Source organism: Xenopus tropicalis, chromosome 5 (genome assembly GCF_000004195.4).
Source record: "Xenopus tropicalis strain Nigerian chromosome 5, UCB_Xtro_10.0, whole genome shotgun sequence".
NCBI classification, from domain to species: Eukaryota; Metazoa; Chordata; class Amphibia; order Anura; family Pipidae; genus Xenopus; species Xenopus tropicalis.
In genome coordinates, this window is record NC_030681.2 from 96,978,203 (window position 1) to 97,006,051 (window position 27,849).

Below are 27,849 nucleotides of genomic sequence, written 5' to 3' on the forward strand. Positions count from 1 at the left end.
TTGTACTTCAATTTCTTTTTATTTCCCTAACCTAAACATAGCATATCCTGTGGTTATGTTTCAATTCCTAATCGCTGCAATCAGGCAGAGGAGGTTTAAGAAATACTGTTCTTTCTGGTTATGTGAAATGTTTGCTTCCAAGAAACGGCCTAACACCATATATAAAGGCTATCTGTTCTCCCGTACTAATCTGGAATTATGTTCCCATGCATTAAAGCACCTTTATTGTAAAGATCATAAAAGAAAATCTATGCTATCTGTTAAACCCCTTTGTTGAGGAACCTTGCGTGTGTTGTCTTACATTTTATTTTATTTCTCTTATCTAATCACTTAGAAATGTAGTATTTATATTGTAAAAACAGATGCTTATCGCATATTTTAGAGTGGTGACTAATTACTACATTTTCTTAAAGGGACACTGTCATGATTTTAATGGTAAACTTTTTATTTCTAAATTACACTGTTTACATGGCAAATAATTCACTCTACATTAAACATTTTATTCTTGAACCAACAAATGTATTTTTTTTGCTGTAATATTGGTGTGTAGGCAGCCATCTCAGTGCATTGTGCCCAAGCCTGAACTTTCAGAAGGAGCCAGGGCTACAGATTAGAACTGCTTTCAAGTAACCTATTGTTTCTCCTACTCCCATGTAACTGGAGGAGTCCCAAGCGGGACTTGGATTTCTTATTCTGATATCTACTGGTAGCTGCTATCTTGCTACCTTCCCATTGTTCTGCTGCTGGCTGCTGGGGGGGGGGGGAAAGGGAGGGGGGTGATATTACTCCAAGTTGCAGCTCAGCAGTAAAGTGTGACTGAAGTTCATCAGAGCACAGGTCACATGGCTGTGGCACTCTGGGAAATGAAGAATATGGTTAATAGTGATGTGCGGGTTGAGATAAACATGACCTGCACCCGACCCTAATCCTTCCGCTCTCAACCCAAACCCTACCTGACCCGGCTTCTCCACTCTATTTATAGACCTGCGCCTGCCTGCACTGAAGTCACAAAAGGGGTGCGTAGGAAGCTGGAAGAGGAAGCCAGCAGTGTTAGGTTGTGGGCAGGGAAGGTGAGTGGAAGAGCTGAACGCAAACCTACCCGTGACCCGTGATGTGCCAAGGTCAGCCCAAACCTCAGGTAAACCTGCAGGTCCAACGGTATTGGGCTGGCCCACACATGTGAAATTTTTTTCATGACAGTATTCCTTTAAAACCCCTTTTTTTTGGTGTTTCTATTCCTTTAAAAAATTAGTTTAACACCTTTAAAGTAATATCTTACCATCTTTATGTATCCAAATAAGACTAGTACAACCACACAGCCAGCAATAGCTATTTCAACTTTCTACATGTTCTTAGATTTCTCAGGCATTTTAGTATTAGATTTCTCAGGCATTTTAGTATTGATGTGGCACGTGAGCACGTGTCTTAGGCAGACAGTTACTTTCACTTTCAATTCAGAACTTTTTAGATGTTGCTGCACTCCTCATATTCCCCCTCCCTCCGCACCATATAATTGTGTAACCAGTGCATGGACATGGGTATCAGGTCCCCCCATACTGGCACAGAAACAAGATTTTGGCAGGATGCAATGCCTGCTTTGATAACAGTGTCCACGAAATGGCCCCTGCCTGCTTGCTGCAATTGTGAATTCCAAGGTTGAAGAAAATAAGATTAAAATAATTTATATGGTGTAAGTAAAGTTTATTTTGCTTGAAAACCACAATAGAAAACAATTTGGAATTATTTCTTAAGGTGGCAGGTCCGCTTTAAGAGTTCCTTCTAACATTCCTAGCAAGATTAAGGGGCAGATTTACTATAAGCCAAATGTATCATGTGTTAATTTTTTTTAGAACCACATATAAATTAGTTTCCTTGAAAGTCAGGCATTTATCAAGCAATCCGAACTGAAAAAGCAAATGTGGGGAAAAAGTCTGAGAAAAATTGTCGCACAAAAACCAGCGTCAAATTTCCAAAACCCAGGAAAGTTTCAAAGCAGAGAAGGATCCTCCAGAGAAGGGACATCTGCCATTGACTTCCACATGATCTTGACAAGTTTCAGCTGGCGATTTGTCGGATTCAGATTTGTAAGCATTTTAATGCATAGTAAATCTAAAAAAAAAAAAGCTTTGGCTTTTTTGGGTTTTCATCGACAAAAAGGACGACCCGAAAAAGTTGCGGCGTAGTAAATGCCCTCCCTAAAAGTAAGGAAATATACCTGAGACAGCACATCACAGTGTATGATAAGTGTATGATATAAGTTAATTAGGTTTTCACTGTTTTGTATATGGCATATTATGCAAAAAAATACATAAGTTCTTTTTCAGCTCCACTCCTACTCTGCAAAAAACTCTATAGCTGGAGTTGATTGCTACCATATTGCCTACTTGCATACTTGGTTTTTGCCTTGACAGAAGGTTCCATCCCTTATATTTTTCAGGACAGAGGAATTAGTCATTAAGTAATAAAGGGATTCTCTTTGGAGAGATTAGGTTCCAAACTCGGACTGATATGACAGCTATGGATACATCAAATCACATGTTTTGCAGGATTTGGATTCAGCAGAATCACAATTACATGGTCGAACTGAATAATAACAACTAGTAAAGTCATATGACTTCCAAGTGAAAGTGACAATTTTTTGTTCACAGATAATCAATTAATCATGCAAATTAGGGCTCCGATTCAGTTCTGTATTGGTATGGAGTATTATGGAATTAGTGCATCCGCCTAAAGACAACATTTTAACAGGGACCAACTATGTGTAGGCAACATGTAACCCCTGAACAAACTATTAAGTATTACAAGCCCAATATGCAGATATAGTCCTCTCTAATATAGGACCTGTTATCCGGAAACCCAGAAAGTTCCGAAGTCCCATAGACTCCATTTTAAGGAAAATAATCCATATTTTAAAAATAAAAAAAAAAAATATTTCCATTTTCTCTGTAATTATAAAACAGTACCTTGTACTTGATCCCAACTAAGTTTAAATTATTTTTTAGTTGATTTAAGGTATGGAGATCCAAATTACAGAAAGATCCCTTATCCAGAAGACCCCAAAACCCGAGCATTCTGGATAACAGGTCCCATACCTGTACTTGCTGGCAGCAGGTAGATTAGATCCAAAAGAGCACTGTACGTATATGTACCTATCTTTCAGTCTGTGTACAGTATTCTATAAAACACTGCTGTGATGCGATATACTATAATATACATTGTATAAATTGTTCCTTTATACCCATAATAGATACTACTGACTGAGAAGACTTGGAGGTACTAAATACTTATTTGGGAAGACCGACTTATGGTAAAAAAAACATACATCTTCAAAAAGCGGTGACAAATGGAAATGAAACATTGAATACCAGGCTTTTGATTCATTTCTTTTTTTTTTTTTATTATAAATCTCTTCATATGTTAAGCACAATAAAAGATGCTTGATTACTTAAGTGGTATTTATAATATGCATGTGAATATTTCAAGCTTGAAAAATAAATCTTATGGCACAGTGTTCATAAGACTAATCATTGTTGACACAAATGTAAATAGATACAAAGACATTTTTTCAGTAATTTTCACATAAATGAATGTTTAGCAAATTGTCTGTTTCCCAATTTATTACACAGACTCCTAACATTATTTTTAGAATGTGGCAAAAAAAATAGAAAGTCAGAGACAATATTGAATGAGGCATATAATAATTCTGCCAGACTTCCAGAAGGTCCATAGGACCAGATATTAATGCTTTCCCCATATTCTCTACCCCAAGTATTGTATGTAAATAATTAGCTCCCAATTAAAAAATTGTAAATCCCCACTGGATATTTCCTGTTGTGCTAGTATAACTTCCCTGTCACAGTCCCTGAATCATTATATATCAGGCAATCCCTGTGACATTTGCAAAATGTGTTCCTTCGTATGCGAATGCCAGTTCCCCCTGTCCTCCCTGGGAGGCAAATTTTCAGATAATTTTGGATATCTGCTAAAATAGTAAATATCAGATGTAGTAAATATGTTGCAGTGCAGGTATCCATAGCAACCAGTCAGCTATTAGCTTTAATTATCATTATGAGTAATGGCATTGGCACAATTACATTATGATCTTAGGAAAGCCAAAAAGAATACTGATAGATCTATACACATTTATAGAATTGAAAACATACAGTGGTAAACATATAGTAGCAAAAAATAAAAAGTAAGAGAATATTTGCATTGCTGTGATTGACAGGGTGGGAAATAGTGATGGAACTGGGGTCACTAATTTCTGTGCCATAAAAAAAACTATTACTCCACATGATTTTCTTGCACAACAGAATTTTCAGCTCCACAGTAAAACTATGGTTAGCAAAAGCAGTTATAAAATCTGGCATTATGGCCTAGTGGGTGAGAACATGGTATAACAGAGGGTTCAAATGAATAGGAAAAAAATGTTTTACAACAAAATTCTCATTAAATAACATGCTGCACATTTCCCTGTATCAGTAACAATTGAGCTTAGGAAATATTTCAACTAGTACATTTTACTGGTTATGAAAAGTCCTGGTGCTGGTTCATTGGTTTTTGACCATTTTTTGTAACATTTAATTTTGCAAAGGGCAACTAAAGAAAACCGCACTTTAAATTAGCTGTCATAGCTTTACTAATGCACCCAAATTGTAACTTTGGGAATTTACTCACTGGCACTGAGGGGCAGACTTCTCAAATATCAAACTGTGAAATTCTGATGGATTCTGAGCACATTTTCTCATTTCTATTGCACTTTTCAAGTTAATCCAGAAAGTTTTAGCCAACTGAAATATTTAGAAAAGAGGATTCCTAAAACTTAATAGGAATGTTTTTGACTGCTAGTTAGTACTCAGATACTGAGCGCCATCACCATTCCAACCATTCCTTACCCCACAATGCAACTGACAAGCATAAGAGTAAATCGCCCAATGTCCTGATAAACTGTTGCTCCTACTTTTTTAATTAACATGTAATATGTATGCAGACAAAAAATAATATTGAGGGATTTAAAGATATGTTTTTAATATATTAAAAAAATGCAATATCTCAAAATCTATAAGAACCAAAGGAAAAAACAGTAAAACAGATTTAAGGAACATGCTTTACAGTTTAGCACTTTATGGGAATGAGATTTTCCATGCAGAAAGAAAAACTTGCTTTGTATTTAACTATTAATATTTACTGATATGACACTGATAATAGATGAGTGTTCTGCTTTGGCCTATTTACTTACTTGTCTCTACAAAAATCAATCTCTGACATATCACCGCAGTGAGACCATGATATCCATGTAAACAATCAACCAAGTTTAAAGAACAATTCTTTTAAGAAGAAACTCTCTATATATACGTATATATTATACATACAGATTTCCACTGTTTTATATCTTTTTTTGTAAATAAATAAAAGTTGTATCTGTACCAAAAGCAAAATTACACCAACCGTTAAAGGATATATAAAAGATGTACTGAAACCTGATACAGTTTAACTTAACCAGGTCCTACCAATTTCATTAACAAGTTGTGGACAATTGCATAACAAACATGAATAAAAATAAAGGGACGGTTTAGTTAAAATAGAGACAATCCCTGCTTGTTTTTGATGGAACAAAAATTGAGTTTCTCCTACAGATCAAATTATCCTTTGTCTTCTTGCTGGCGTTTTCCCCTTGAGAAAATTTGGGAGTTTAAAGCTGCTCTGATCCATTTAAACCAATGGGCACATTAGTGTGTTTGAGTGGAAATCTTTCTGGCACTCAACTCGAGCATTTTTCAGTTCTTTTACCTTAAATATCTTTGAAATCTCACATTTTTCTCAGGCACCTTTACAGTCAAGGAAACACACAGACAATCAAAAATACCTGAGAATACCTTTTCACTCTGACTACAGCTTAGGGTGAATACACACAGAGCTACTTAGTAGCAGCTACTTGTCATGGCTACCGAACACCAGAAAATACCCTGCCATAGAAATACTGAGAATTGCCTCTGCTAAAACACACATAGAGACAATTATCAGTAAATGAGAAGCATTGTCATTTTTGTAGCCGTAACAAGTAGCTGCTACTAGTAGCTCTGTGTGTCTTCAGCATTCAAAATTTACTAATAATGTGCAAAAATGCTGCCACAAATTCAATTTCTGGACCAAACACTATAAAATTTGACACAAATATTGCCTAAATCAAGTTAAGGCATGCTAACTAATATATGAACAAACATTATGAAAATAGTTGACAGTTTGTTATATATAAATAGGGGGTTATTTATATCCTGACAGACACTGAAATTGCCATCCAATTATTCTTATTTCTTCTTTAAACACAAATGAAAACAAACAAAAAATCATTCTCCTAATTACATGCTAAAAACTTAAAATAAATTACCATGATTTGTTGATGTGGTTTCTTTTCTGGTAAAAAGTTTCCAAAATTGTTGAATTAATCACTCATAGCTGATGTGGGGAGGTCAAGGGGAAAACGCATTTATAAATAAATCTGGATAAATTACATACCAAAAAGGCACAGGCTTTAGTATGAATGGCAACATTACATGCTCGCTCCAAAAAAAAATAAAAAAAAATAAAAGCATTTATATAAAATGTCAAAGGCAGCATAAAAATTCTAATCAGAAATCTAGAAATGAAAACCTTCATATTGAATATTCATATTCTATATGAATTGCAAGCCAAAGCAAATTCTAGTGCAGTAATGTAGAACATAGCTCTGTGTCTCACGGTTGGCTTTAAACCCAAACCAGATATATATTTCAGTATTATAATACCAGAAAAAGCCCCTTACCATGAGACCCCATTAGATGGGTCACACCTGAACCTGAACAAAGACACAGGACAATAATAGTAACTTAAAAACATCCTCTCACAGTGCTGGGAGTAAATGTTGATAGCGCTGGATTAATAACTTGTTTAGCTAAATCACATCCTGTTTTTTATTTAAAAAAAAGACAAAGGCTGTAAATGCAGAGGTACTACATGTATGACAAAATAAAGTTTTGGTATAATATGCAGCTGATCAGAGGTAAACAGTTTGTTTAGGCTTTGATGCTGACCCACATAATTCCAATGAGGGTCCCATAAATCCATGCGTTCAAATAAACTTTTCTTCCCGTTTCTGTGCAAAGCATACCAGCAGTCACTCCAGTTAAAAGCAAAAATGATGGTAAAGTCCTCTTTAAATCCAGTTTGGCATTATGACCTACCCCAGGAAATGTATTCTTTTTTGCAGGGTCTGTGGAATCATAGAATTCTGTCAACACCCTAAAAAAAAGCATAAAAATTAATTAATTTTTGCAGATTAGAAAAGACAGTCTGCCACCTTTGTCAACGACAGTCAACCACACAGGTGCAGTGCCTAGGAAATATTCTAGACTCCAATCTGTCAGTAGCACCCCACATCCAATGCCTTGCTAAACCCCAATATATTCATCTGTGCCATACAGGACCTAACCTCAGCTCAGATAAAGCTAAAATACTTATTCAGTGTCTAATTATTTTCCGTCTTGTATACTGCATCTTATGCATTGGAGGCATTCTAGTAGAACGTGTTTCACAATTTTAACCTATCCTAAACGCTGTTGCTAGGCTCACACTTCTATCTCATCACTCCATATCAGCCACACCCCTGTGCAAATCCCTTCACTTGCTCCCAATTTCCTCCCAAATTTAAATTACTAACACTCACATTCAAGGCACCTAACAATGAAGCCCCTCCCTTTGGGCTCAAAGTATAGTCCTTCACTCTCTGCTTCTGACCATCACCTCTCTTCTCCTTCATCAGATTTCAGCTAATCATAAAGAGTCAACAATTGTTTTCAAAATTCTTACTTCTCAATGGTTCCTCACCCTATAGATTGTAAGCAGGGCCCTCAGTTCACATTCATATTATGTAACCCTTGTTTGCTAAGTTATATGTTTTTCTATATGCTTGTTATATATTTATATTAATAAAGTAAGTAGGGCAAAGTGCTATGTAACATGATGGTGCTATAGAAATAAATGAGGATGACATGTTAAAAGACAAAGAAGATAAAAGGTCCCCGCCATGTTGAGTTTACAGTCTAAGCATCGTAATTACCATCGTAATCCTTATCCCTTGGTGTAAAGGATTGGGGAAACTCAATTGTGCAAAAAAAGTTGAATATTAAAAGCCTGGGCGGGTAAAAGCACTGTCAGATATGAGAAACAGCAATGATAAATATTGTTGGGAAAACTATCTACCCTACTCCCTGGAAGACATTAACATGTTATGTATGAAATTATAGGGATATCCAAGGCTTTAAGGAACACAGAATCCTCAATCCCAGGAATAAGGTTTCATACTCTTAAAGTGGTGAATGGGGGGGGGGGGGGGGGGGGGGGGAGGGACCCACACAGGAAAAAACTAAAGAGAAGTAGATAAATAATGAGCATTCCTGAAAGTAAATTTTTAACCCGCATATCAAAAAAACTCAGAAGCACATATATAAAAAAAGAAAATTCCTAAAAGTACATTATTAATCAAAGAAGAGAAGAAACAGGTGTTATATGAATATTCTAGTTTTGTTAAAACGCTGCATATTGAATTTAACACATGCAATTGTATATTATGCAAAGGAAGAACTTCACTTTCATCCACATGGTCCCTTCTAATTTCATTCAAATCAAAGGGATCATAACAGGGTCATAAAACATTAATCAATTACATCTTGTCACACATCCATGGCACAATTATTATGGATAGCTGAACTCACAGCTCAAGCCTATGCACATGGAGAGCACGCGGCATACATACAGATGAAATACAGGGAGCATGTAGAGCATACAGTACAGATGTATTGTCTATTCTGGTCGGCTGGTAAAAAAATATCTAGAGATCCCTTCTAAGGGGGTTATGTAATAAAAGGCACTAAGTTTGCCCAGGAGAAGTAACCCAAAGCAACCAATCAGCAGGAAACATGTACTGGCCACCTGTTTAAAAGCAATCTTTTTATTGGTTGCTATTGGTTACTGCTCCTGGGCAAACTTAGTGCCCTTTATTACCTATAATGGTTTTAGTGTTATACACAACATAACCAGAGCTAATGCAAGGTGAATGGCACTACTGCGACACAGAGTGGGGGCAGCTTTCTATCATCCCAAAGCTACTAGATATATCATTTGGCTTGCTAAGATTTTTTTCTTAGTGACTGACAATTCCATTTCTGATGATAGTGATAGAAGTCTACCTAAAGTGAAACACAAAGTTGGCTGAGTTCCCTTTTAAGTTTAAACTTTGTATGTAAAATCTCTGGTGCACCTATTAAAGGGGTTCTTCATCTTAAAATTAACATTAGTATTATGTAGAGAGTGATATTCTGAGAAAATCTGCAGTAGGTCATTTTTAATTATTTGTGGTTTTTGAATTATTTAGCTTCCTGATTAAATTCTGTGTGGAATTTTAGCACCAATTTTTGGTTGCTAGGGTCTAAAGTATAGAAACCAATGGTTTGAATTAGAGACTTGAATATGTATAGCAGAGGGCCTGAAGAGAAAAATAATTAATAAAAAGTAACAATAACGATTGGTTTTTTTTGGCTGCTGGGGCCAGTGACTCCCATTTGAAAGCTGAATCAGAAGTAGGCAAATAATTCAAAAACTATACAAAAGAAATAATAAAGACCAACTGAAAAGTTGCTAAGAATGAGCCATTCTATAACATACAAGTTAATGCAAATAAAAGTTAACATAAAGGTGAACTATCCCTTTAATAAAAGTGTGTACATGACATTTAAAATAAGATTTTACACCACAAAAGACATAGCAGAGTCCTGTGATCAGTGTGAATAAAAATAAAAGTTGTATAGAGAACTTCCACAACAAACCAGTTTGGTCTTTTCTCTAACCAGAATTTTACAATTTTAGTTATAAAGAGGTTCTCTATATGTAACTGCACCATTCTAGAACAGATTCCTCTCTATTACCTAAGTAGTGACACATAAAGACAACAACGATGCATGCATAACATTAAAATAACTGACAAAATAAAAATAAATCTACATACTTATCTTTCACTTCAAAGCGCTCATGCAACCATCTTCTCATAAATGTCTGCTCCTTAGGAATATCCTTTACACTAATTCGTTCCAGAAGAATATGAATCTTTGGACATTCCTTACACAAAAATTCTGTGAAAACATAGGATACCAAAAATATCAACAATGGATATGTAACAAAGGATACAGCTGGAGCTCAAGATTCAAGCACTGTGCAAATACATATTACCCTGCTAATAGTTAGGCTTGCACCAAATTCACAAGTTTTCAATCTAGCCAAATACCAAATCCTCTTCAAAAGATTTGGCCAAATTCTGAACTCAATCCAAACACTAATTTGCACATTCACATGCGAAAAAATTAAAAAAAAACCCAGCATGAACTGAAAAAAAACTTTGGTGCATCCAAGATTTTCTCATATACACTGATATTGCATATACAGGAAAAAACAAGTTGCTTCTTATGGAAAAAACATGCAGTTTTTAGGACTATAAAACCAGAACACACACATCACAGTTTCTATATAAGCAGGAGAATAAAGTAAGATTAAAACTCATTTTATTTATGTATTCTTATTGTACAGTATAGTATAAATTGCAATTTATTAAAAACATTTTGTGACTATGTGATTTGGTATACTTAACACTGATGTACTGGAGTGTTCTGCATATGGAAGTACATACATAATGATCTATTTTCTGTTTGTGTATGGTTGGTAATTGGTTTTACTACACTATATTTATTAAAAATAAAGGAATGGGAGATCCCTTTATGGAGCAGGGATCTCCTTCATGCTATGTCTCCAACCATGTGGCACTTAATACGCTTATACTTATTATAATGCTTGTCCTTCCTGTGTGTACTTTTATTCATTTAATATTGTACAGCACTGTGTAACCTTGCAGTACTTTAAAATAAAAGGTATACATACATGGCTTTAGGACAGGGTCACAGGGGGAAAAGAAAATACAATTTCAATCAAATGCAACGAAACACAAGATTAAAGGACATGTAAACCCAAACACAAAAATTTAATCAGTGAACAGCCTCTCTGAAATCTTTCAATACCTGCCACACTGGTTGTCCAGAGGTTAATAGTAAGGCTGCAACATCCCCTTAATCACTTAGATTTGCTTCTCCTCCTGTAACCCACTCAGCCCCCACCCTCAGGAATTTGCTTTGGCTGTTGGCTTGTGGGCATGCTCAGTTGTTCTAAGCTCAGATGACTAAACATGCCCTCCAGTCTAGAAGTCAGTAAAGAGATGGAATTGCTGGTTCCCATAGAAACTCAGCTCCAGCAGTCTGCTTCAGTTTTTTTTCTCCTGAGCTCAGCTTTACCATTAGTGCTCAAACAAAGCAGAACTTTATGAAAGACAGTTGTGCCTGTGTGAGCCTGTATTCTTGATGAAATGTATGCTGAATAAGGGTCTGTGTTTGTATGCTGTTTGCAGATTTAAATGTATCCAATTATGTACCAGAGGAAAAATGGCCACCAGATGAAAGCTGCTATTTGCTTTAGGATAATGTGATGGTGCTGGCAAACGGAGGGGATATATGCAGTACAGATGATGTCATTTGGGTGGGGGAGACATGCCCAACTGATGTAGCCTTTACATGTCCTTTAAGGTATAGGTATGGGGCTTGTTATCTAGAATTCTTGGGACCAGGGGTCCCTATTATCTCTCATGTTTATATTTACATTATAAACATGTAAATGGTATTTATAACAGTTAATATTGAACAATTACCTAAGTATTTCCCATAAGTGTATCTAATCAAATTCCACTAACCGGAGCTGAATTGCAGTCCATAAATACATGGAAAACTTGGCAGAGAAGCACACATATAGAGAAGACTTAAGTCTAAAGTGTGGGCTCAACATGTTGTACAATGCAGTTTCATATAGCTAATAATTCAACTGATAAGTGCAGAAGTCATGTAAAATGAATTGTTTGCTCTGGAAGAAGATATTTGGCAAGCATACATAAAGTTGACAAAAAGCCAATTTGTAACAGTTTTGCAAGGAATCTGCCAAAAAATATATTGTATAGAATAAATATACATTGAGTCCCCCTTAAGAAAACACATAAAGCTTAGATCTCCATTATCCCCTATAATAAAAAATGTGTTGCACAACTGTTCTTGATTGAATTTTTGGGTAACAAAGCTAATTCCCTCAACTCAATTTGTGTCCCCTAAGGAATAAAAAAAAAAAAAAAAAAAAAACAGAATAGGAAACACTAATATAATTGAAACAGAAATGAAACAATACCTGTCATAGAGGGAGCTTCTTTCCTTTGCCCACCGTTACCAATTGTCCCCTCATATGCAACGGTTACATCATAAACTGCATCAAGGTAATCTTGCATTACATCAATTGCAACATGAGTTGCCTTTACACGCGGAGTCAGCACATGCTTTAATACAGGAAGCCCTACAATTAGATATATGTCATATATTCAATAGATATTTTGAACATGCAGAATATGAAATACAACCATGTAAACATTTCATAACCATTAAGGAAAAAAGAACCTAATTTTTTAATATATATGATACAAATTGTTGTATGCCACTTATAAGGCTGAGAATTACAGCCAACATGTACATCAATATGAATAAAGTAAAACAACCTTAATGACCGTAAGGTTGAAATATATATATATATTGTTTAACAGAAAAACCTGTTGTTCAATTTACTGGACAACAATAAATTGGGAGATTAGTGGAAGAAGAGGATGATATGAATTATATAAAAATGGAATATGTTACATTATTGAAAATATGATGCAAACTGGAGGATTCTATAGCATGGGAATTTAAAGTATGCATGAAGGTTTGCAATATCATCCTTTACTTACAGTATAAACACCTTGCCTCACACAAGAGCTGTGTGAAAGCAGGAAAGAAGATCATATATGAAACAATATATCATGAGCCAGTACGGAAGTATTGTACTAGAAGTAGCGCGTTATCAACAGAAATACTTTGTTTTTCACTTTTTCACTCATTTTTCACTCATTTTTTTATCACTGATTCATAGTGAGCCGCATTAATTAGAATTGTGTTATGTTTAATGCAAAGCCTGTTAATGTTTAGGTCTTAACCATTTGGTGCCAGTGGACTCTTTAAAGCAGTCAAAAACATTTTAAGGAAACGACACAATGATCAAGCCAGCAAATGCTTGTGACAATTTATTGAACACTTTCCTGACCCTCTGAAAAATCTAAATAACTGGGGAAAAATATCAAACTGCTGGAAACCCCTCTAAATTACCCAGTGTAATATTTAGAAAATAATTACATATAGACATAAAAAAGAGAAATACCTAGAAGAAACTACACAACCATGGGAAGAACATATAAATTCCTTGCAGATAATGCCCTGGCTATAATTGAACCTAGGACCTCATCATAATTAAAATATGCAGTTGCCAGCCTGTTTCTGGATTAAGAGTGGAAATTGTGTTGTGCAAAGGGCCTCCTTTTAAACAGGACATCTTTACTCTGTGAGCACGGTACAAAGGTATTTAACTGGATACAAAGTGCAGGCACAGGCCTACAGCAATTTGGAGACTGGCTATTTTCACTTTGCTTTAATAATGTACTTGCATACATATAAACACAAACCATATCAGTGCATAGAAGCTAATTTTCTTGTACAGGTACTGGAACTGTTATCCAGAATGCTCGGGACCTGGGGTTTTCCAGATAAGGGGTCTTTCTGTAATTTGGATCTCCTACCTTTAGTTTACTAAAAAAAATATTTAAACAGTAATTAAACCCAATAGGATTGTTTTGGCTCCAATAAAGATTAATTATATCTTAGTTGGGATCAAGTACAAGGTACGGTTTTATTATTACAGAGAAAAAGGAAATAATTTTTAAAAATGTGAATCATTTGATTAAAATGGAGTCTACGAAAGATGACCTTTCCATAATTCGGAACTTTCTGGATAATGGGTTTCCGGATAAGGGGTCCGATACCTGTATAAGGAATCATTTTAAAACATTCAGTACCATATACAATTTAATGGATATTCATTTATATATACGCTATACCTTACTAATTGTAAGGTAATTAAATTACCTTCTTTTTTAGCAAATGCTTGGCTGTCTGCAATGACCTTTGGGATGTTGGGATTATAACGTGTTCCTTCTGGAAATATGACAAGATACATCTGCCAAGAACAAAAAAATATTAAGCACAGAAACATAATGTAGCAGCAGATGACAGTCAACAAGTGCACGTTTTAATACATATACAGATGAGTACTCTGACCATGCAATGCCTCTCCTATGACTTTCTTAAACTGTGCTCAGGACCTCCACACAGTGAAACTGGCTGTGTGGGTCACATTTAGCTGTCACCAAAACAATATTTGCATATCCAGACTGTTAATGTGTAATTTAACTCCTTTCAATAAAATACGTTAGGAAACATCAGTTATACAATGAGCCCCTTCAAGATTTTTGGATGAAATGTTCATTCTTACTAAATCACTGCAACAAGGCTGAAAATACAGTTTTGCAGTTAATTTCTTGTTGTTGTTTGGAACTTTGACAAACCCTGCCAGAGCATTTCCTATTTTTATTAAAACCCAGTATTATTTATGATATGGATGTTTATATAAACAAATAATGTTAGCGATGGACGCTGATGAACGATCTTATGCTGAAATTAAATAAGCATCTTGTGATTTCAATGGCACACTGCATAAGCTATGGTAGCACAAGCTCCTTTTCTACAAATATTTGAACTTGGAACTTTCAGTCAAAAGTAATGTAAATACAAAATCTAAAAGATATACATTTATTTATTTATAATGTTGTAAGTTCTCCAATATTGTATGTCCCAGGAATACGCATGTATCTTAAATGTCCTCCGGCTTAGCAAGGGTATTAATTTCTGTAGTACTTCCCAAGGGTATACATTTTTGTAGTAGTTCCCAAACTGTACAGGGGGACCTCTGCTAGCTAGCTCAGCACCCACACAACAGACGTGCCTTCAGGACCAGTCTCTTTAAGAAAATATCTGCCACTCTCTCCTCGCATGCACTTTATACATCTTTCCTCTATGTGCCTGAATTTCTTCTCACCAAAAACCTTCTTACATAGAAAACCTTTATGCAAGGGACTTGCATACATACTTAATAATGGCAAAACCACATTGGTTTTTTTTTTTTAGCTGCCCACAGTGTTTGTGTGGCTTGTGTGTGCTGTGTTGTTGGCACCTTTTCTTTAGAAATCAAAGCATGGCCTAATGAAAAAGGGTAAGCAGGGAACTGGTTTGAATAGGGAAAAAGCAGGGGGGCGCCTGTGTACAGGGGATCAGGGGAGGTTTTTCGATCAGTCGAAGAAGTAAAAATGGTGCTGGATAAAAGCAATTGTTGTTGTCGTTTTGTTCCTTTCTAGGATGTTGAAATACCTCTAGTGTGAAAAAACTCTAGTGTGTAAGTGTGTGTGCATCCGTATGACTTTTTTTTTTTAACTTGCATCCGTATGACTTTAATAGGGAAACTGGACTGTAAGCTCCCTGGGGGCAGGGACTGAATAATTGTATAAAACCTGTAAAACGCTGTTTAATATATCAGCACTATATCATTAAAGGTGTTATTATTACTGCTTGCCACAGACTGTATACTAGGGCTTTATTATGCAATATGCTTTAAAAAATAATAATGTATTAAGATATGTAATTACATTACAAGGGTTTAACATTTTTGTTAGAATATTCTGGGATGCCCATAAATTCACAGAGAAGAGATTAAACAACTGGAAACTATCATATGTTGTCAAGACAAACATAAAGCAACAAGTTAACAAAGCAAAGCATCAGTTATTATAATAAGAAAAAAATACAGCAATCCCAAGAATTTAGTTACAATCCATTAAGGGAGTCATGGGAAAAAGTCAATTGGCACCAGATATTCTTTAAATGTATACTTACTGCAAATGTCTTGTTTGTAGGGAAGAAAGGCTAGATTTGTTTATATACTGGAGGCTGTATTGCTTTTTGAACTAAATTAATGTGGTAAACAACTTCTATATTATATGCAGCAAGACCCTCTATTAGGGATGCACCGAAACCAGTTTTTCGGATTCAGCCGAACCGCCGATTCCATCGTAGGGATTCAGCTGAATACCGAACCAAATCCTAATTACCATACGCTAATTAGGATTTGGAAGGGTAAAAAATTTCCCACTTCCGTGTTCACGCGGCGACATTTAACCCCTCCAAATCCTAATTGGCAAATGCTAATTAGGATTTGGTTTGGCCAGGACCGCGGATTTGGCTGAATCCAAACCCTACTGAAAAATCCTGGCCGAACCGAATCCTGGATTCAGTGCATCCCTACCCTCTATATTCACTTATTAAAACTGTGAAAGTGGACCCCAAAAATAATCTATATCCTTTTATTATATCCCTTACCATTTGTACACATGGGCAAAGTAACATAATATTAGTAATATGGGTGTATAACCCACATACAGTGGATATAAAAAGTCTACACACCCCTGGTAAAATGTCAGGTTACTGTGCTGTACAAAAATGAGACAAAGATAAATCATTTCAGAACTTTTTCCACCTTTAATGGTGACCTATAAACTTTACCACTCAATTGAAAAACAAACTGAAATCTTTTAGGTGGAGGGAAGAAAGCCAAAAAAACTAAAATAATGTGGTTGCATAAGTGTACACACCCTCTTCTAACTGGGGATGTAGCTGTCTTCAGAATTAAGCAATCACATTCAAAATCGTGTTAAATAGGAGTCAGCATACACCTGCCTGTCTTTCTTGACATTTTTTTAGTCGCATCCCACAGCAAAAGCCATGGTCCACAGAGCTTCCAAAGCATCAGAGGGATCTCAATGTTAGGAGAAGGGCACAAAAGAATTTCCAAGGCATTAGATATACCATGGAACACAGTGAAGACAGTCATCATCAAGTGGAGAAAATATGGCACAACAGTGACATTACCAAGAACTGGACGTCCCTGGTCAGGGAGGCTACCAAGAGGCCTACAGCAACATTAAAGGAGCTGCAGGAATATCTGGCAAGTACTGGCTGTGTGGTACATGTGACAACAATCTCCCGTATTCTACATATGTCTGGGCTAGGGGGTAGAATGGCAAGATGAAAGCCTTTTCTTACAAAGAAAAACATCCAAGTCAGGCTACATTTTGCAAAAACATATCTGAAGCCTCCAAAAAGCAAGGGGGGAAACTAGTCAGAAGAATTTCACCAAGTAAAGGCTGGCAAGGTTCTATAGAAGTCAATAAGAATATTATCAAGCAATTTTATTTATTTTACAAGTTCATTAAAACATTTAAGATTCAGCCCCATAAAAAAGTAATAGGATATACAGATTGTGATGAAATGCGATTCTTCATGGCACACAATGCTTTTTTCGCGTAAAAACATGAACTTGACTGTTTGATAGCATTCAAGGAAAAAAATGTAAAAAGTAGCACGCACTTTATTACATATCCGTTTTTTTTCTCTACCATATTGCCACTGCCATTACAAATGTTTCAGCAAGAAAAATCATTAATTTACACTTCTATTTTGTTCTACTGCATGGGGCTGGTTGAAGGACCTGACTGACAGCACTGTATATTTAAGGGGTTATTTGCATCAGCAAGCACAGTTGATGTCCCCACAATTTCACTGCAGTGAGTTGCGAGCAAAACCACTTTCATCAAAGGTATTTGTGTTAAAATGCGCTACTTGCACTTCCATATATTTTCTTTTGGTGCCATTCAGTCCTTCCTGTATTCCGTTCTTAATCAGGTACAGCTATTGTCACCTCCTGACCAGGCAGTAGCTCCAGGGTTCCGCTTGCGCCCACTGTCAATAGCCGCAGCACACTTGCCGCTTAAGAATTCGGCACCGACATCAATTGTGCGCCAAACACTGAAAATGACAGGCGGACTTCCACGTAATTGTGTTCAATTTGCAATAACATGCACATGCAGTTGTGGTCATTTTGCTGAACTGTTCTAGGCACAGTACAACTGCATCAAGAGAATTGATCTTTTGCGACTACAATGATGCCTTTTAGCATATTACTACGTTCGAGTATGACTGCACATTGTTCACTGCCTGGGAAGATTTATTGAAGTGTTTTTTCTTCAGCTGTTGGTTACACTGGAAAGCAGTCTTATCTTCTACTCTGTAAGTCACCTAGTCACCAGGGTAAATAAACCCAAACAGTCTGATAATTTCCAAAATGAGAAGGCACAAAACCAAATGTAACATGTTTTGACAGCAACAAAGAATAAATCTATAGACCAAATGCAAATTGTCTTACAATATCATTATCTGATTACAGGTCTGGACTAGAATTCAAAATAGGCCCTGGCATTTCAAGTACACAGAGGTCCAAACAGCTCCCCACCAGTCCACTAAATAGTGACTGTCTATGGCATCTTACAGCAGCCCCTCTGGCATTTGCCAAAATCCACAGATTGCCAGTCTGGGCCTGTCTAAATCTTATTAAATGGTTTGATTCTATTTACTGCAACAAATATCTAACAGAGAGTATATATCCATAGTTAGAAATATGCAGATACATAAAGCTGCCAATAACTTTGCAGGAAATATATATTTTCAGTATACAGTTGTAGTGAAAATAACTCAATATTTATCCATTAAATGAAAGCAGGTGAGAACAATTCTGCCCATAAACATTGGGGTCTCTCTAAATACTAAGCAAATTGTGGAAAGTTACCTTAGTATTTGCTTTAATTTGAGACGCCAATTTGTTTCTCATCTTCTTTTCATTGAATTTTGAGCTTCTTTTGACATAAAGTCCCCCATGCTGTGAAAAAAATATTTTTTTAAAACTGTTATTTATATAATTAAATGGAATACAAGTGACACTGTATTATAACTATATTTCATGTAAATAAGCTTTCTTTTTATTAAGTAGCAAATACAGATTTCACATCAAAATGATAATGATAAACTTAAATGCATCTATATTTTTAGTGGATAAATATAGGGATCCATGCACAAAAACAGGAAAGAGATATCCAGATCCTATAAAGGGGAGTTAGACCTTTAAACTATGTTTGTTGGGTCATAGGATTTCTAACTGTATTTTGCCGAATTTGATGCTTCTCTATTAAGCCTAGGAATAATGTCCAAAGTTACTTCATATAAATACTTGACTGTTATGTTTTGATTTAGTGTGCACACAAAGAATACTAATGACCAGGTGTGACACTGTAGTGGCTATAGCGTAAATGGCCCCTCTTACACTATTTTACAATGGGTCAATGGACTGAACAATCAGAAAGCTAACACTGGTGGCTTGCTAATTGCCACTTTTACCCTTCACTGATACAAACTGTGTGTATGCTTGAGAAATTCCATTATAGCTTATATAAATAAGCTACTGTGTCACTATGGGGACTGCCATTCAAGTTAAATAGAGTTATAGTGCGCATGTTTAAATACCAGATAACAGTTAGGTAATGACAAATGGTACATTTTGTTGCCTGTGATTAATCTTGGCAACAGCGTGCAACAAAACATTCCTCGTTTCCACTCCACCAACTAACATGGCAAACATACGCGGCATGGCTACTTTTTGAAGTAGCGTGAAGTTTCCTCACGAGGCAACCTCTGGTAACTTTGCACTGAGACGGTTTCCCCAGTGCTGATTCGCATGTTAGGTGGTAAAGAGGAAACAAGGCACATTTTGTCACACACTGTAGCAGAGATTAATCCCTGGCAACAAAACGTCCCACCTGCCATTTCCCTTAGTGTAACTAACAAGTGTTACATACAATATTCCCTTTGTCAGCACATATAATAGTGACAAAGCCAATGTAAACGTTTCTCGTCAAAAAGCGTTTGAGCATCAAACTGTGAAGAATTTCACACCCAATATATACATCAAAATTGTTTGCAAAAATATCTATGGCACAGGGCAAAATCAATACCCACTTGTAATAAAGACGCTCTCTTGTTTGTATTGTATATGTTGCTTATATTTTGTATTACTGAATATCAACTTACCACTGTGCAATTTGGAGTGATAGGATACAGTTATTTGATATATAGAGGCAGATTTTGCCTCTTTTGACTAAATTCGCCACACAGCACCAGGCTTCTGCTGGAACTTACGGAAAATAGCGGTGTAAAATCTGGCGTTTGGAACTGCAAAGTTCTCCACTTATTTTACAAAGCTTTTTACACTGTTATTTTATTGAATTTCATTTTACAGCATAATAAATAGGCCCCATAAAGTATTAATGCTTATAATATACAATAGAAAAGGAATAGGTACCAGCTTGTGTGACTCAATAAACACGAGGGGCTTGTCCCTTACTTACATCACCTGGTATGCTGGTACCTATTCCTTTTCTGCATTGCTGGGGGAGTGCCATTTCCCCAGGCTCCATGCACCAGGCAGGATTGTTGACCAAGTGGCCCCAGTATGCTTGTGTAAGCCTTATCCTATATATTATACAACACACAATTTTTTAAATTCAGACCAAATTACCTGTGAAAAATAAAATCCATATAGGGGAAGAAATTTCAAGCCATCCTTCAGAACATACCGTACATGTCCCAAGGCATTTTGCTGAACAGCCAACATATCTGCAACAATCCAATCAACTGTGAACAGGATAAGATATTATGTTAAATTAATATTACCTTTAACAAGAACCCAAAATAACATAAGATCTGCAGTATTATAGGTCAGTGCAAACATAAACAGAATCAAAGTGTGCCTTTAGTGCAATAACCCAAGGCAAAGAGTCTGATGTTTCTTATTTTTGCTTGTGATTTGCTACAGGTACCCAGTCAATGGTACATTTAGTTTTGCATTACTGTGGTTTTGTAAATGTACAAAAACTTTTTAAGCAGGCCTCTAAACAGCTGATAGTATGAAGTCAGGGTACACAAATGTCTGCATTTACCCCACCAGCTCAAGCCTCTCTAGAGTTGATGACATTTGTGGAAAATGGGAGTAACATGTCTATTTAACTAAAACTTCTCACTTATTCTTTATTTTGCAATGCACAGAAGATATACAGTAAATAATATATCTTACAGCCAGATGTAATGTGGGGAGTGGATTCCTATTGGAATAAATTGTGATGACAGGTTTCTTTTTTTTTTTTTTGGTTTATACTAAGAATGGATCTGCAGACTCAGAAAGCTAGCATATTAACATGCTTATTGGCTACTAATGCCACTCTGAACATTGAATAATATAAAGGAAACTGATTTAAATTACACAAACAGATAATAGACATTATAGTGACCAATTATGGATTTAGAAAAAAAAATACTTTTAGCACCACTTTTTGGCAGTGTACAACCCTGTGTATATGAAATTTATTCAAATGCTATTTCTTTATGAAATTTAAAAGCAAATTTTTAATGTTAATATAAGGATAAATAAGGCTTTCTGTTACAGAACAGACTAAATACAGGTATGGGACCCATTATCCAGAATGCTCGGGACCTGGGGTTTTCTGGATAAGGGATCTTTCCGTAATTCAGATCTCCTACCTAAAGTCTGCTAAACACATTATTTAAACAGTAATTAAACCCGATAGGATTGTTTTGCCCCCAATAAGGATTAATTATATTTTAGTTGAGATCAAGTACAAGGTACTGTTTTATAATTACAGAGAAAAAGGAAATCATTTAAAAATGTGAATTATTTGATTAAAATGGAAAATGGACTTTCCGTAATTCGGAACGTTCTGGATATGGGTTTCCGCATAAGAAGTCTGATACCTGTCCCAATATTCTTCAGCGAACTTTTATAGAAAAGAAAATATAATGTAAATCCTACTTATTACCAGTGTATCTTATGTATCATAATGTTCACAGAACATTATGCCAAAAGCACTGAAAAGTTAAGATGTATCCATTCTAGATTGTTGATTAAAAAACTGAAATTATATATTTATCTATTTATCAGGTTCCAGCTCTAAATGGCTAATTCAGCTGCAGCATTGCACTGGATATAAAAGGGTTGAAAAAGCTATGGTAAGAATTAATTCACATAAATCACATTACCATAACTATCTTAACTATACAAATACTGAACACAAACCTGTACACTGGTGATTGGAGATGTATAAGATATTCTCCTTCTTTGGCAAATCCCCATAAATGATTATCTAGAAAAAAACAGATGAATAAAGAGGTATAAAGAATGTTGCAAAAAAAAAAAAAAAAACAAAAACAATTATCACATTCATACACACTATGGTCAAGAGCCAATTAACCTGATGGTATGAGTTTTAAATGTTGGAGGGAACCATAGTATCTGAAATAAACCAATGCTAACTCCTTGGCCGAATCAAGTAAGCCCCCACCCACTGTGTCAAAATACTGCCCATAACTTCACTTCTAATATTTATTCATTTATTGTGATATAAAACGTAACTGGCAAACATAAAAAAAGTTTACTCTGACGCAATACAGTGTAAGCCAATAATCACACTTCTACATTTATTGTATTGATGTGAGCATAACAGTTTAAACATTAAGAATTTGAAAAGCCCAACTTGTCAATACAATATTAAAGGCACAAAAAGATTATAATGTAACTTTGAACGCATAAGTTGTAAGGTTATGGTAAGCATAAACAGGCATCCAGTTCCTCTGTGATATGAATAAAAAACAAAGAATTAGAACCAATTATTAGAAGCGAAATAACAAAACCATAAGCAAAATAAATAAGCATAGCCAGTTTATGTACAGCAGTAGTTCCCTGGGGTATCAAAATCAGGTAAATAGCTATTAAGTATATGCCCATATTCTAGGGCTGCTCAATACATAATAAGGGCCCAGTTCAAAGACCAGTAGGGTTAAGAGTAGCTGTAGAGAGAGTCCGCACTCACAGGTCTTACAGAAAATGTAGAGGTGTTTATTCAAATCAACATCTAACGTTTCGGCTGCATCCACAGCCTTTCTCAAAGACAATGTGAAACAAACAATGGTGCACTGAAAAAACCGAATTCGTTTTTTTCACACTGTATGCTAATGTATTCACACCTATGATGTCATTGTTTGGCGCCAAATTCGTTTTTTTCAGTGCACCATTGTTTGTTTCACATTTTCTTTGAGAAAGGCTGTGGATGCAGCCGAAACGTTAGATGTTGATTTGAATAAACACCTCTACATTTTCTGTAAGACCTGTGAGTGCGGACTCTCTCTACAGCTACTCCATCTATTATTTTGGGACTGCACCCAGGCTCCCTTGGACCTACTTATAAGTGAGTGCCTGTCTTCTTGCAACATACTATATATATATATATTTTTTTTTTTACATTATAAGTCAGTGAAAAATGCATATCACAGATCCAACTTGGCCCTTAAAAATATTTATAAAGCATATGAGAACATGTTGCGAGTAGCAGGCAGGGCAGACGCCAGTGTGCATGTGCAGACCAAACACAAATAATGCAAAGTGAGTGGGTGTGCTACTTCTCAAATGATTTGCAACACTCACCCCTGATATTGCTTTCTGCATGATTCATGAAGCACAATAAAGATAAACTACTAAGGTGGTGCCAGTGGAATGTGCAATACATTTAGTATATGTCTAACATGAAATGGCTTCTAATGAAAGTATATTTCAAGCAATGACAACTCGTGGGGGGGGGGGGGGGGGGGGGGGGGATGGGATAAAAGACTGTTTTTTTTCTGAAATTTACACAGCATTCTCAATGAAAAATTATTTAGCATTTAAGTTACACAACGTGAACAGCTTAAATTGTGAAAAATATACAATCAATTTTGCTCTTGGGTAATTAAATGTGTATTACTAATGAGGGTGTCGCTCTTTTGTCTCAAAACAGTAGTCCTGGAATATTTTCAGGAATAAGTGCACTGTGCATGTTGATTCCCATGTCCCCTTTAGAAGGAAATATAAGAAACAAAATGCCCTGAACTGCCTGTGCACACTACTCATTGTTTTGTATGAGAAAAAAAATGTTATGCTGTGCTGCATAGAAAGACTAAAGCCAATGTTATCCCACGATACTCATGCAAACTATAGTGTATGTTATTGCATTCAGAAAAATGGGAGGCAGCCTTAGGAAATGATGGGCCTACTGACTGCCATGCCTTCCTGACAAGACTAGGGTGAACAAATTAATAGACAAACACAATTCACTTAAAAGTGATGCAAATGCAAACCATTATTATCTACAAGGCTGTAATTAGCTATTGGTGTGCAATGTTTTCCCCCACCAAGCATAGCCTTGCATGTAATGTTCCCTATAATTTCTTCTTGGCTGTGTGTGCAAAAATTTCTTTTGAGCGCCCTTTTTAAAACCATGTGCGCACTTTCAAAAAAAATTGGTGTACGCAGTACAAAATTCTTTGTGCACACCACAATTTATTGTGTGTGCTGGTCTCAAAATTTGTGTGCACATACATAATTGCACAGCTTAGAAGGAACAGCGCTTGCATGTTTCTACCAAAGAGTTCAACTTCTGTGTCATCTGCTCACAGAACATTGTGCCAAAAGCACTCTGGAAAATCCAGATGGTCTTTTTCAAACTTGAGATGTGCAACAATTTTTTATTTAGAGCAATGGTTTGTTCTGTGGTGTCCTTCTATTAACACTATTCCTATTAAGTGTTTTTCCTATAGCAGACAAAGACTGCAAGTTTAGTAGACTGAGGCAGATGCTTTTCTGTTGCCTGAGGCAGGTCCTTTTCCGTTAACTAAAATTGTCACATGTGGCCTAAATATGCTGAACAGGTTGCCACCCTTTTAAATGGCATGCAGTGGGATTCCAGTGGGCAAGGCCACAAAACATCCCTATTGTGCTATTTCTAGCGACTTACACAGGGAACATTTTTCTGACAATAATCCATATAGTGTAGTGCTAAAGGCAAAGAGGCAAGTGGCAGTTAAAATTTTCAGCTATTTGAGGAAGCTGGACACCACAAGTCTAGGTTTAGACTGGAGACCTTGACAGAAAGGGGCATATTAATTATGCTCTGTAAAACTAATTCGCCGAAAAAACGGAGTAAAAAGCTGTGTAAAATAAATGGAAAAGATCGCCGCCTGAAAGCCGTATATTACGCCGTTATCTTCCATAAGTTCCGGTGGTAGAAAAAACGCGTAAAAAAAAATTACTCCGATTTTACGCCGTTTTTACACGGCAAAGCCTGGCGATGTGTGGCGAATTTTCTCGCCGTCTTTTACACAGCATAATAAATATGCCCCAAAGTGTGCTCCTATCTGAGTGTCATCTTGTGATAATGGCAACAAAGGGAATGTAATCCCTCATGACATTATGGGAGGTTTATGGTGATTCACTGTACAATAAAGCATCACAGCACACTTAGGGGCATATTTATTATGCTGTATAAAAAATGGCGAGAAAATTCGCCAGGCTTCGCTGTGTAAAACCGGCATAAAATCAGCGTAATTTTTTTACGCGTTTTTTCTTCAACCGGAACTTATGGAAAATAATGGCGTAATATCCTGTGTTCAGACGGCGATCTTTTCCATTTATTTTACACAGCTTTTTACTCCTGTTTTTTCGGCGAATTAGTTTTACACAGGATAATAAATACGCCCCTAAGACTGGTATGGCATCATCGATGCTGTAAATAATAAGGGCTCCTGCACAAGGGCATTTATTCTTGCATTCTTTTATGTTCTTATGTGTTGCACCACCCAGGAACAGTTAACAGAGCCCAATCTTTTCTATGGTGTCTTTACTAATAGGACCACAGTAAAGTGCTGAATGTGCATGAGGCACCTAATATTGCATCTCATGTGATTTCAGTGCATCATGCTTAAAGTTAATTTAAAAGGTTAGCTGCTGGTACAGGTCCCATAGGACAGAATGTGCTCTGTTGACTCACTGGTTCCCATGAGGTAGAACGCACAAAAATGCAAATCACAGAGGAACACATAAATAAAGGCCCAGGTGTAAAGGCCCTTACACTAACAAAATCTAGGAGTTATAATAAGTCATCACTTTGGGCACAGACAATTTTGGCTTATCTAGAACACGGGTCTGCACAGCTGCCTAAATACAGATGGTTGGATTTTTAGTGCCATATGTACTGTAATTCCCACTGCCACAACAGGAAGCAGTCAGTGATCATTCACAGTGTTTTTATTTGCTACGGCACTTTCACTAATGTGACATAAAAATAAAAATGCTAGCATAATAAGAGAAAACAAAAAACAGGTATTATAATAAATAGTTTCCCTAAGAAATAACTGAAATAAAACTAGAAAAATAAAGAAAGCAGTGATGTTTAAAGGGCATATTACATAATTTGACTATACACATGCTGTAATTTTAATACAACTACAAATTAAAAGATATACTGAAATAAGAAAATGATGTAATTGTTTCGGGGGGTAAGTTACCTTTAAATTATCTTTTAGCATGATACAGAGAGTGATATTTTAAGACAATCTGCAGCTGGCATTGTTTTTCTTTTTTAATTATATAACTTTTTAGTTCAGCAGCTCTCCAGTTTGAGATTTCTGAGGCTATCTGGTTGTTGGGTTGCTGAATGACCCTAGCAACCTGACAGAGATTTGAATGACAGTCTGGAGGATGAACAGGAGAAAGACCAATAGTGTAACATATAATAAAAAAAAGCAATAATTACATTACAAAAAATTAAACTTTAGCCTAATGCTGGAAAGGGAAGGGATATAACTAATTAACTATAAGAAATAAAAATCAACTGCATATAATAAGCAATCCTACAGCATTCTAAAGGTTAACTTAAAGATAAACTATCCCTTTAAAATGTGTGAAGAGCTTCTGCTAATATCCTGGATACTTTATGAGTTGTGTCAATCATTTTTCCATAACTACAGTGAATACACTTCCACCTAAATGTAAGTGCAGTTTTGCTAACAAATGCCATGCTGGGTACAAGGACAAATGCAACATCCATGCAGCTCTGTAAGGGACACACAGGCAAGAGGCATCAGTCCAAGGTCATTTACCAAATGAGGCAAAACACGATAAACAAACTGGTTTAGTTCATGTAACCAACTATGACAATTACAAATAAGAGCACACACAATGATATGGGCAGGGCTTGCAATGAATCCCTTATCACTAAAGGAATTAAATAGAACAGTTCATCCGAATCATGGGGTAGGGGAGCCCGCAGTCGTTCTATAGGTGCATTATCGTTCTATAGGTGCATTACTTCATGCCTTGTGATCCCATTATAACATTAAGCGCAATGCTTATAATCATTATACCATTATAGCTTATTATAATGATAAACTATCGTATTGGGATTTATCAGCTGTAGTTCAAAGCCAACTCTCCATTGGCTGAAATTCACTTCACCCAGTCGCCTCATATATTTCCCACTTAGTGCCCAATGTACACTCGTCCACCTCGAATCCACTGACCTCCACCCCAGTGTAATTCTGAAAGAAGAAGAGCACCATGCTCTGGTACAGGGTGTACAGTCTGTCATCCACGCTCCGGTAGATTCGCTCGGGTAGAACGGCGCTCAGGGCCCTCCAGCAACCCCAGGCCAGTAGGTAGGTGGGAGCCGTGCCCAGCATGAAAGCTGTGGGCACCATGTGGCGCAGGGCATACGTATACAGCACAGCGGAAAGCAGCATGGCTGCAGCTCATAGGCACTCACACCGAACACACACCGACTGACAACCGGCAACACGTGAGAGAAGCAGTGGGTGGGGCCAAGGTGGAGACTCAGTTCTCGCAGAACTGACAGAGGGAGAGGGGGCGGAGCTTGTAGGCCTTAGCTGCATGAGTGTGTGTGGTAAGAAGGGTGACTGCATGTGGGCGAAAACTGCTTCT

The 27,849-nt window shown here is 36.4% G+C and overlaps 1 protein-coding gene across 1 annotated transcript; it reads right to left on the bottom strand.

The window, feature by feature from the left end:
• Positions 1-6,363: 6,363 nt before the first annotated feature.
• On the bottom strand, positions 6,364-27,663 carry agpat5 (1-acylglycerol-3-phosphate O-acyltransferase 5; the record flags this gene model as incomplete). Its single annotated transcript, NM_001015964.2, is given in 8 exon segments — positions 6,364-7,278; positions 10,040-10,163; positions 12,304-12,465; positions 14,121-14,211; positions 18,766-18,855; positions 20,548-20,663; positions 22,120-22,186; positions 27,432-27,663. Coding segments are annotated over 8 exon segments (1,095 nt in total). The 5' UTR covers positions 27,651-27,663.
• Positions 27,664-27,849: the final 186 nt, after the last annotated feature.